We start from the raw sequence: 12185 nt of genomic DNA on the forward strand, positions 1-12185 counted from the left end.
GGTGCTTTGTTGCATCTGGATGGGTTAGAGTTTGATGAGTTAAAGTTTGCAAAGTGCTTTACTGCATCTGGATGTTTTAAAATTTGCCAAGTACCTTATTCTACTTGAGTGTTCTAAAGTTTGTGGGTAAAAGTTGTTATTGAACCTCCTGAGAATTTGGGTGTTTCTCCCACGCACTGTCCAGGGTAAATCCAACTACCTTCCCCTAACCCTGTGGACAGGGCTGGGGCAATAGACATGGATGCTGCATTGTGGAAGTGAATGTCAGGTCTTTTTAATGTTGACTCTGCATTGTAAAACTGGAGCAGAGAGTTTCAGCCCAGCCTCGGCTCGTTCCCTCCCTTCTCCCTCATTTTCCTGCCCCTCCCATACTTGCTGTCTTTGCCAGCAGGAGGGAACTCTGTGGCCAGAGCCAGGGGGGTTGCTGTGGTGTGGTGCCTGTGGAGGACTTGGCTGCCTACCTGAGAATTTGGGTGTTAAGAGATCTGGTCTGTTTGCTCTTATCTCTGAGGTTCCTTCCTGACCCTGCGGTTTGTTGGAGTAAATCTTCCAGTGCCTTTGTTACTGAGCCTCAGATACTATTTCCATGTTACTGAACTGACACAGGGTTTGCAAAGGCTGTAAGGATACAAAGTTTGGCCTCATATTAAAAAAAAAATAAATAAAATAAGAGTTGCGAGGCTTGTGTGGGAATCAGCCAGGCTTTGAACATTCATATTTACCTGTGCAAGTTGAAAGGTTTCTGGGCAGCAGTGAGAATTTGTGCAGGCACACTTTCAAGTTTGTGTATGATTGATTCACTCAATACAATTTCTGTTCTTACATCAGAAAAGCAGTTTGAGTGTTCTTAATGGCTTTTAAAATTGAATTGTGATGATGAGTCAGAAGAAAGTATAGCTGAAGATGGAACAGTCACCATTTGTGTGTTGCTGCCTGAATCATAATTGTTGGCATCAGTAGGCATACATTCAAACCTTTATGAAACAAGGCTTTTCAAAAAGTTTCTTTGAAATTGAGGCTACCCAGCACCAGGGAAATTACTGGAGTACTCCACTTACTGTAGATAGATACTTGCTTTTATTAAACCAGCAGGAAAAAAAAGAATACTTACTCAAAATTGCAAATACTTCATACTTCCATCTACTCTGAAAGAAAAAAAAAATTAAAAGTAGAATTTCAAAGCCTTTTACTGAAGGACCTTAAAGAGAATGGCTTGAGAGAAGAATTTGTTGGACTCCTTTCAAGCATCGTGTACAGAAGGTTATAAATACTTTGGCTCATTTTCCATCTTTAAGGTACTACTGAGATAAATATGTTGTAATAACAAACACATAATGACATCCTGTATATGGATTGAAAGTATAGCAGAGATTACTCAAGTTTACTTATTTAATAAACTACATTCAAGAGGTGTTGAGAAAGAAAAACACACACTTGCCTAATTCTTTAGTTTGTACAATTCTCTCTGGTACAATATGACATAAACCATATTTTATTTAAAAAGAAAAATAAGTTAGCATATACATCCCAGTTTCTCTTCAGTTTTTCTTTAGATCATTTTAGATCACTTATTAATTTCACTGCAGGCATACTAGTTCTGCAAAAGACTTACTTTGGGCACTAGGTAAAAGTGGCAAAGGCAGATTATAGCCAGGAACTGGAATTTTTGGTTTTTTTGCTGGAAATATCAAAGTTCTGTTTTAGTTTCATGACAGCATAAACAGTATTTCAAAACTTTTCACCAAATAATACCTTGGGGGTGTTTTGTCTAGCTTGAATGTAATTACTTTTTTTTTTTTAATGCTGACTTAGTCAGTTTTGATTTTACACTAACTTTCTGAGCCAGTGATGTCAAAATTGAGTATTTTGAGGTATTACTGTTGTGCCTGTTCTCTTACATTCAGAAGGAACTGTGTTGGAAACAGCAGAATACTTAAAATCCTCACTATTTGCATCACCATTATTTGCTCATCTCCTGAACCCAAGCCTCCTAACCCAGTGGCAGTAGCTGGGTGTGGAGCACCCGGAGCACCTGGTGTGCCTCCCGCTCCCCGTTCCTGGCCCCGGAGCAGAGGCCACTGCTCAAGCAGGGGGACAGGAGAGGTGAGCGGGGCTGTGCTGCCAGGCAGGAGCTGTGCCCAGCCAGAGTAGGCCATGCACTGCCCAGGGCCACGGATCACATAGGTCTGCAGCCTTCAGCACCTGCTTGCAGTGAGGAACAGGACCAAAGCCAAGCTTGGAATCATTTGCTGTTCATTCCTCCCTGATGTAGTTTTCCTCTGAATTCAGTGGAAATATGCTTTCAGAGTTCATTAAAAGTGTAGAACCAGAGTTAGGCAGTGGGAACTAGCTGTGGTCACACAGCAGAGCACTCCAGAACTTGAGGCCAGTGATCTGTTCCTATACCTGAGAATCTGTTTAATCTAACATGTACACTTGGGTTTATAGAAATGTTTCTCACCAAAGAATAAAACAAAGCTAGTATGACTTTATTAGCCCCAACTGAAAGGTGTTTGCTGTGCCTGTACACTACCACTTTTCCATCACTCTGTTAGAGAAATGCTCTAATGCAACGTTGCATTCTGAAATAGCTGCACTGTCTTTTTCTGAACAATTTGTTTCTCTGAGGAGTGTAAGTAACTTTTTGCCACAGATATGGGGTGTGCCTGTGGGAACTCTGTGTTCCTTAACCATTTCCCTTCTAGCAACAATTTTTGCAGTCTTATCCCATTGGTTAAAAATGGTTGCCACAATGAATATGAAAGTGGATTAGGTGTTTGAGAGAGTATGCCTGCTATCTTTGGTATCAAGGTATTTACCCATTCATACGCAGTTTTCTAGAAAGTTAAATTCTGAATACTCTGTGGAAATACAAATGTGTATCTGTGCTGTGTTCAATTCTGCTCTTAGTGCAAAATACCATGCTAGAGATCTTCACTTCAAAGTGTGATATGTCAGAATCAATATCCTGAATAAGGGTGATCTATCATGTCCTGTGCAAGCAGGAGCTATTTGTGCCACCACAAATATTGAACATAAGATTTCTAGGAATGGAGCTGGGAAGATGTTCCTTTCTACATGATGCAGCTATTGACTGTTTTACAGTTTGCTCCCTATGTTTTTAGACAGCACAGAAACCTGCCTGGAGAGGAAGTATGGGGCACTAAGCTCCTGAAGCAGTCAGAAGTGGGACTGAGAAGTGGGCCCAGGATGTCTGTCCTTCAGAGAAGGTCTTGCTGCTGTTGTACAGTTAAATCTGTATACCTGTGTTATCATTGCTATTTTGCAACCGAATGAAGGAAACTCTGTCTGGGGCACACCTTCAGCAGTGTAAGAACTGCCCGGGAATCCTCCCTAGACCCAAAAGACAATTCTCTCCCTGTCACAGAAGCCTGGAGTCCAGTGTGTTTTCATCAATCTTCCTTGCACCTTGTCAGCACGGCTCAAGTCACAAGGTTAAGTGGCCTTTACTGTTTTAGTGTTTTCTTCAAAAGTTCTGGAGCAGATTTTCGGGTCAGCAAAGCTCCGTGCAAGGGAGCAGATACGGCTGGCCTGTGCATATGACTGACTAAACAAATTTGGGTTATTAGCGGGTTGCTTTGACTCATCACCCGGAGACTTTAAAAGTGTGAGGAGGTTTCTGTGAGTGAGGCAGGCTACTGTGGTTTAAAGTCCTGCTCTTGACAGCACCTTAGAAAAATCTCGTTTCTTCTCCTACCAACCTGACGCAGCAAGGCAGCGGTGCGAATCGATAAAGTGCATTACCGAAAAAAAAAAGGAAAAGGGCAGAAAACTGGTGGAAGCGGTGAAAGTTACTCACCTGGAACCTTCCGGGAGAGAGGACAGCCATGGGCAGGGCCGCTGCCGGCCCGGCTCCGGCCCGAGCGGGCGAGCGGCGGCGCGGGCGCGCACCGGGCGGGGGGGGCTGCGGGCGGCGGGAGGGGCGGGGAGGGGCGCGGGCCCGGCCGCTCCGCCCGGGGAGCGCTGCCAGCGCGGCGCCGCTCGCTCGGCACTTCGCCCCTCAGCGCGCCCGGCCAGCGCAGCCCTGTTGCACCGAGTCCGGGGTAGCCGCCCCCTCCCTGGCAGCGCGGGGCGGCCGCGACCCCACCGTGCCCCGCTCCCGGCCCTGCGGCGGTGACGGTCCTCCCGCCTTTGTCGGGCGGGCTGCGGCGGGCAGCGGCGGCCGGTCCGTCCGTCAGTCCGTCCGCGCCGGGCGCGTGGCTCCTTTGTGTACAGCAGCTGCTCCTGAATGCGGAGGCAAAGCCTGTGGCTTAGCACTGAGCTTTTAAAAAACAACAGCCCTCCCTCCTTCCCTCCCTCCCTCCTTCCCGCTCCCCTGCCCTCCCCTCCTCCCGCCGAGGTGGACGGGCACCCACCTGGGGTCCGCTGCCCACCTCTCCTCTCATCCTCCTCTCTTCTCCTCCTTGTTTACCTGCACTTTTCCGCCTTCTCTTCCCCCGCTGTCCCCGCCGCCCCTTGGCCCTCGCTCGTCCCCGCTCTCGGGCAGGCTCGGCGCCCAGCAGCTCCGCTCCCTCGGCGGTTTGCCTGTGCCCCTACCCCGGGGAAGGCACTTGAAGGTGGATCTATTAAACCTCCCAGCGGTCTCTCCAAGTGCACTTCTTGGACCAAATCTCCAGCATGGATGTAAGATTTTACCCGGCTGCGGCGGGCAGCGCTCTCCCCGGAGACCCCTCCAACCTGGACTTTGCCCAGTGTTTGGGTTACTACAACTACAACAAGGTGATTATTCCCGCGAGTGTTAACTCCTCGTGTTGCTGCCCGGGCCGGTTCCCCGCGGACGGGAGTTGGGGCTCCGTCGGGGAGGGGAGGCTCGGGGCTGGGGGATGCGCGGAGCCTGGGGCGGGTGCGCCCGCCGCTCTCCGCGGGGCCGGGGGATGCCCGGTCCCAGAAAGTTGTGGTCGGCGGGGCTGGAGCGGCGGGGCCAGACGCCTCCTCTTGCCGCGGCTGCGGCGGGGCTCGCCCCGGAGAACCCGCCCTCGGCCGCTGCTCGGGCGGTTCAGAGGGGTGCGAGCGGCAGACAGCCGGGAGAAGCTCGGGGCGCGATCCTGCTACCCGTGGCCGGCGAACAAAGGCGCGTCCCGAGCTCGCAGCGTTCGTGGCGGGGTCAGAACTCGCCGAACTTTCCCCGGGCGGGAGCCGCAGCGGCTCCAGGCGCGTCGGGCAGAGCCCGATGGGTTTGGACGGCCCTTCGAGGAGAGGACGGAGCCTCCCTCTGCTCTGTTCTCTTGGCTCAGTCCGGCTCTGTTAGGGCCAGTTCCTAACTAGAGGATTATCCAAACGGGAGGATTATCTAAAAGTACATCAGCTGCTGGTACAGGAAGGTAACTAACGCTCTGCTTTGGCGAGGGCTGTCAGAGAAGTTGCAGTACCACTTCTGTCTATTCACACCTTTGCGGCATGTGCAGTGTTTGGAGTAAACCTTACAGTCAGAAGCAATAGTAATTTCCCAGTGTCTTACCTTCATTTGCAGAAATGCATTTTAATAATACGGGGATGATTTGTTTCACAAATTACCCAAATCTGGGAAAGGCAAAGTTGAGAATGACACTGTGACTCATGCTATTTTGAAAAAGACTTAGCTGTTTGCACTGTGATGTGTCAATAGCACATTGAGCTATTAGCACTGGGCCCTCACACATGCACATAAAGATCCCTTTCACACTGTGTTTTTCCTGGTGCTATGTTTGTCCAACCTCTGGGGCCTTTTGTGAAGCACTGTATGAGATGCTGGGGACAAGAAGGGTGCTGCATAACGCCTAAACTTATGCTAAGTCCTGTTTTTTTAAAAAATCCTTTCCTAATGAAGAGATAAACTTTGCTGAAATACAAAGCTCACGTTCAGAGAGAGAAGTGACGCGGGTTCAAATAGATTCAGTAGCTGGAGAAAACTTTCTCCTAGAGAAATCGCGTCTGAGTAGATGTCGTGAGTGGACTCTTGTGTCGCTCGTCAGGCTGCTGTCCATCGGAGCCGCTGGATGCTGAAGTTTGGCAGGCGGGGCGCGCTGTCCGCCCCGTGTCCAGCTGGCCGCGGAGTGGCGGTGCCGGCGGGGCGCGCACGGCCCGGCCCCGCGCATGCGCCCCGCGCGGGGCTCGCGGCGTGCGGCTTTGTTCGGCGCGGGTGGAGGAGCACACGGGGGCGTGAATTAAAGATGAAATGTCAGCCCGAACTTTGAGAGCTGCTAAGGACTCCGAGAGCTCTAAATGCATAGTGAATGTCCGCTGTTGGCCGATATGCCGGCTAATTTTGGAAACTTGCGGCACTTACTGGCAGCCAGCATGTTTACTGTAAATTTCACTTGTTCCGTGACTTTCCTGTGTTATGCACGGCATGGATTTATTCAGGCTCAGGTGCAGGTTACTCTGTAGACTCTTTCTAAATTTTTTTTTGTACGTCCAAAATTTTTAATATTTTCTGAAAATCGGCAGTTTCTTGTGTCCATTAACTTGGTGCTAGTGCACCGTTATATATAACCTTTTGACTGTATTTCCCATCGTTGTACAATGAGAACAGAGCATGCATTCAGAAAAAGTCAAAAGCAACTAACTTTTGACCTATTCAGGAACACATTTTAGTCTCTGTACTCCTGAACATAATTTTGGCAAGTACCTTGTGGACCAGGCTTCTAGTCTGCAGCAGAAAACATTTTAATTAACACAGAACAGCTCATGGTGCTTGTGTCTTATAATAGATATCTTTGTATGCAAAGGCCTCATCCGGAGCAGGCTGACACACGCGGAATTGTGTTGCTGTTGCTGTGAGCTCTTCATTGGCTTAGCTGTGAAAACAGCAACGTGCTGTACAGGTGTTTCAAGGACAGAAGAAGCATTTGTGAATGAGTTCCTAGAAAGGATGGTCTTAACTGTGTTAATCTAATCTCATTTTCTGCATTGCTTATAATCTGTAGCTACAGGAATAATTGTAAGTTTGGGGTTTTTTTTAATTATTCTGATAAAAAGAGGGCATCTATTTTGAAATCTTGCCTCCCTGCCTTGCTTTCCTTGTCTTCTGTCCTTTTCCCTGTGTTTCTAAGGAAAATAAATGATTGTTCTGTTAGGTACTGAGATGACCAGAAGGCACCAAAAAAACCGGCTGAAATGTTTACTCTGCTGAAGTAAATGGGAGAACTGTTATTGATTTCACTAGGGACAGTATTTCACCTCAAGTCTTTCTGAAACTCATTTGAGTATCCTGCCCACTCATCCATGCCCGCTTCATTGTTAGGAGCTGAATCCATATTCTCCTTGTGACAGTGACATTGCCTGAGACAACTGCCGGGAAGCAGCGTGATGGCAAGAGTAAACAGACTGCATGGTTGTATATATGTGCAAAAGCAGAATTATTTATGTGAAAATATTCTCCGGATCATTAAGACATAGAGTTGATGGTGTATGGCCTACATATGGAAAATTGTATCTTGCATCATAGTGTCTAAAAATATCGAATATAAAGCCTTTTCGTGAAAATTCATTGCACCCTGTGAGACAATGCTGCCTTCCACCTGTGTGCTTTAAACAGGAGTTCCCAGGACTGTAGGGTTTTTTTCCTTCAGTGGGTACAACACTGGCAGGAATGTGGCAGACTGACCCGTGAACCCCCAGACAGGACTTGGGATCTCAGGGTGCCCGGTGAGGAAGGGTCAGAGGTGGGAAGGGAGCTGCATCCTGAGTCCTGGGTTTGGAACCAGGCATGCTAAGGAGCTGTCCTGGCCCTGACCTGCAGGTACCTTCCATCCCAACTGCTTTGTAAGTGCAGTGTCGTGCTTTTCAAATTGTTGGTCAATACTGGATAGGAAGACCTAAGGGTAAGGGATGTCGTCTCAGGGTTTTTTTGGAGGAGAGTTAGTGTTGAGTACATGACAGGCTTTTGAAAACGGACTGATGTACATAAGCATGCCTGCCATCGTTGGTAGTGCAGCAGTTTCTAGAAGATTCATTGGGATTACTTTTGTTGAGATGGTGGCAACATGGCATGCACATGCAGAGGGCAGAAGAGGAAATACAGACACAGAAGTGCAGTGGTTTCTCCAAGGTTGCACAGTTGGTCACTGACATAATCAGGGCCACAACCACAGTATTCTGAGATTCAGTCCAGTGGTTTATGCTGAATCCCATTTACTCTAATAGGATTACTTACATGTTTAAAGTAAAGCATGTGCTTAAGTGCTTTGCTGGATCAGGGCCATATTTGATAAGTTTTCAATCCTGATTGAGAGTACATAACTTGACCCTGCATGTGTCTGGCAGGTGGTGGTTCGGGATAACAGTGATCCACTTCTGCTTCATGGAATTGCACTAGTGAAATCATGGTTTGCCTGCTTCTAGAAGAATCCTGCTGCAGTATACTAAAAAAAAAATATTCACCAAAAAGGAGCTATAAAAATTACAGAAAGTTGAAAGAGACCAGCTGTTGTAAAACATTCTGCTTCTGTTTTGAGCCCTTTTATGGTTCTGCAGATGGAGAATGATTTTGGACATTCACTACAGTTGAGTAGCTTTTTCTAAACAAACTTTTTCACTTATTGAGTAAATTATATGTCTTGTACTAAAAATATTTAGGGAACTGGTATTCATCCTGGCATGTACTTTTTTTTTTTTTTTTTTTTTTTTTTTTTAAAGAACTGTAATTCTTGTAATGCCATTTGGGAAACGTGAAAACTCCAAAACCTAAATACATACAGCTCACTGCTTGAGTTATCATATTAAGCTCCAGAATCCTTACTTCATTATTTATCTGCCTACATTTTATAATGTTTATCTCTACTACACAGATTGTCCTTGAAGGATACAAATTTCAAACATACATACCTTAATTTAGGCACTACCATACATATGAGATTGTCAGAGCTTGATGTTTTTGGCTGAAATATTTCTCATTTTACAAAGGAAGCTCAGGAAGTTTATCTTGTTCTTCCAGAGGCAAAGCAAAGACAGCAGTAGTTTAGTAGCAGCTAAACTGGGGCTCTAAGTCATTCCTATTAGTGTGTGTTGTTAGGAAAAAGTGGATTACAGTTATGCAAATGACTTAAAACTACTCTTCTTGCAAATTTAGTGTGGCTCTATATGCATAGGTTTTCCTCTCCTACAGCAGATGGTGAGAGACAATGGGTGCATGTATGTGGCTAAGATAGAAAGCTCCATGCTCACTCATCAGCTGCCCTGCAAATATGCTCGTTTACATCTGGGCTCTGCTCTGGTGCAGACGGGGCAGTCTCAGCTGCTGTGTGCTGTGGCCATGTGTGTATCCACAGCCTGACCATGACAGAGGTGGCCCCAGCTGATGGGAAAGGGCCACAAAGCACCAGGGAGCTCCTGGAAAGTAAAGATGTGTAGCAGAGACACAAATACAGGTCTTGCTGGAGACAATTTAGGCAGGGGATTGCGCACTTCCTGTTGCAATACCAACTCAGTAAATGACATTTTATCCTCAGTATTTTCCACTGATCTTCTGGCACATGTGGCACGTGTGCTGAACTGCTTCTTTCCCAGAACAGGCAGCCCCTGCCTTGGATATCTTAAAACCTCAGGACTATGAAGGCAACAACTGCTAGGGAGCAAAAAAGTTCCCAAAATATTTGGCTGTCCAATCCAGGACTAAAATTGTTGGATATATGGTTCCTAGTCCCTGGAAGAGGAACTGAGTATGTCCACCAGAATGAAAATTACAATTTGTATCATCACCCCACCTTGCATTATGCTATTTTCCAGGCATAGTCATCCCTGAGGTTTTCTGAGGTAGATGAAGAGCTGGCTGTGAAAGGAAACCCTTGTATGCCACAGGCAGCAACTCTGCAAGAACCTGTGGTGCTCAGAATGAGCACCTGTAATGCTGATACTGATTGGACTGTGCAGTGTACAATTTTTCTGTTGTTCAGATAATGCAGCTCCTATACTGATTGTACCATTTGTTGGTTGAGAGTTGGTTGTATACAAAATATAGTTAGTAGAAGTTAAATGTTGGAAATACTTTTTAGATGTTTTCATTACAGTGGATTACAACCATATTAGTAAGATGCTTGTAATAATGTGCAGTAACATATGAAGAGTTTGAATTGAATCCTTAGAGATTTTAGAGGTCATGCAGGAGGTATGTGTGGAAATAACTAGTGGGTGGGGTTTTAAAAATAGTTACATTTTGTAGCAATCACAACCCTGGGGTATGTACGCCATGGACATGGAGACCCACTTTACACCTCCTGCTCTGGAGTGAGGAAACATTGACCAAATCCACTGGGGTGACAAGGACCTCATTCCCATAGTATCACCCATAGTACACCATATTGTACTTCACAGAGAGGTGCCCAATCCAGTCTAACCTTATAATGAATTATCACAAATTTATAATAAAATCTAAAATAGAAGCACAGGAAATAACAGCCTGTATTCTTTGGCAGATACTTGAGAGGAGTCTCTCAGTTGTGTGATTCATTTGTTGCAGTTTTGTGCAGTGTCTGACAAAGCAAGGCCAGTCAAACTGTGACCTGTGGTTTGTGCTGAAGCTTTTATTAAATTTACAGTTAATACGTGCCTATATATTTGTTGAATTCTAATACTCCCTAAAAACCTAAGTAATGCTATTGAATGATGATGATCAAATTTAAGAGGAGAAGAATTCGTACAGGACTAATCCTGCCTTTTTATCTGTAATCACATTTCTACTGCCGTAAAATTAAGTACTGTTATACAGACCTAATGGCAGGGTTGAATTTTCAAATACTTCACACTCTTATCTGATAGCTGTGGTCTGTACTGTTACCTGTCTGTGTGATGTATTTATAGAGTGCCAGTCACCATAGTATCTTCGCGATGATTGCTACCAAAATTGAGAACTCTGAGGTGAAAATCTAATCAGGACTTTAGATAACAATGTCACACAAGAGCCTTCTGGTCTTTGCCTCTGTGCTCTGTTGAGATGAAGACTTTGATGAGATCATGCTTGCTGCCACGTTATTCATTATTTATTTTCGTAACAAGATTTCTATTTAATATCTTTTCCACTGCATGTTACCATGTGTCAGAACAATCCAAATCCTGTTTTGAATGTATTCTCTCTGTTTATACCTGAAACAATGAATTGTTTCACAGGCATTACAGGGCAGCTGAAATACTAAAACTAAAAGGGGAGACTGTCATTACACAGCTGCTTCTGCCACAGGTACCTTGAATATCCAAACAGATGTTTTCATGGACTTCTTCTTTCACTTCATGGTAACGGGCAGATTAGCTGAAAATACTATCTTCATTACATTAAAAATAACTGAGTCTTACGAGCAGAGTGCTGGAAATATGATTGACCAGTGCTGCAGACTGAATTGTGTTGGCAAAGGTGTGCTACTGAAACTAGACAATGTTAGTTGATAATTGAAAATGAAAACTGTTTTAAGCAAACAGTTCATCTAGTTTTCAGTTTGTTTGTATAGTTCATGTTCCAGCTCTTGGCATCAGTATTTGCTGTTTACTCCTGCACGACCAGTTTGCCCAGCACCCACATTTTGTTGAAAAGCTCCATACAAGAGGAAAAAGAAAAGCAATCCATTCTCAAAAACTGGAAGTTGAAAGTAACTCTTGTATTGAAGTGTTTTTTACATTCACAGAAGACTCATTCAATGTGGGCATCTTGCACTTACTTATATGTGCACTAGATCAGGCCTGACCTTGGTATTTCATGGGAGAAATTTTTATCAATTCAGTGTTTTATTTTCACTGTTTTAAAGTAATAGCCCTTCTTACTGTCTAGGTCACTACAGCCATATATTATCATTCCTGGCCAAAAGCTTATGAGAGCCAAGACTAACATGGAAAAAAGTGGGTTGTGACATAGGTTTAAAAAAAGGGTGTGTTGGGGTGAAATGCCAGGATCTGAACTGGCAACCTCTGTAATACGGGATCAGAGGTCTCAACTACTGGCTGGGGTGAGAGCTGCAGAGGCAGCAGCACAGCAATCTCTTCTCTTTCCATATCAGCTTTACCAAGTATGTAATTGATGGTTATGTTAAATCATTATGTTAAAGCAGAACATTTTTCAGACAGATACATTTTCATTTGGATTTTCCTTCCCTACATTGAATATTCTGAAGAGTTCTGATCAACTGGGCAACCTAACAAAAGGTTGCAGACACATAAAATTACCAGTATGGTAGGATTTGTGGAAAATGAAGTCTATGTGC

General features: G+C 45.1%; 1 protein-coding gene and 1 long non-coding RNA gene across 6 annotated transcripts in view; one reads left to right on the top strand and one right to left on the bottom strand.

Annotated features, from left to right (window-relative positions):
- Window positions 1–3903, bottom strand: part of LOC116449968 — a 60489-nt gene extending 56586 nt beyond the window's left edge. For all 4 annotated transcript variants that reach the window (XR_004242614.1, XR_004242613.1, XR_004242611.1 and 1 more), the window contains exons 1-2: window positions 3821–3903; window positions 1112–1145 (exon numbers count right to left, since the gene is read on the bottom strand). This is a non-coding gene — a long non-coding RNA (uncharacterized LOC116449968). The remainder of the gene's footprint in view (window positions 1–1111; window positions 1146–3820) is intronic.
- Window positions 3904–3993: 90 nt separating this feature from the next.
- TOX3 (TOX high mobility group box family member 3) overlaps window positions 3994–12185 on the top strand; it is a 74902-nt gene continuing 66710 nt past the window's right edge. The window contains exon 1 of one of the 2 annotated variants that reach the window (XM_032122050.1): window positions 3994–4740. In XM_032122050.1, coding sequence (XP_031977941.1) covers window positions 4639–4740 — 102 coding nt within the window. In that variant the 5' untranslated portion in view covers window positions 3994–4638. The remainder of the gene's footprint in view (window positions 4741–12185) is intronic. The other variant, XM_032122051.1, reaches the window with a different exon arrangement.

The sequence above is a fragment of the Corvus moneduloides genome, chromosome 12 (assembly GCF_009650955.1).
Source record: "Corvus moneduloides isolate bCorMon1 chromosome 12, bCorMon1.pri, whole genome shotgun sequence".
NCBI lineage: Eukaryota > Metazoa > Chordata > Aves > Passeriformes > Corvidae > Corvus > Corvus moneduloides.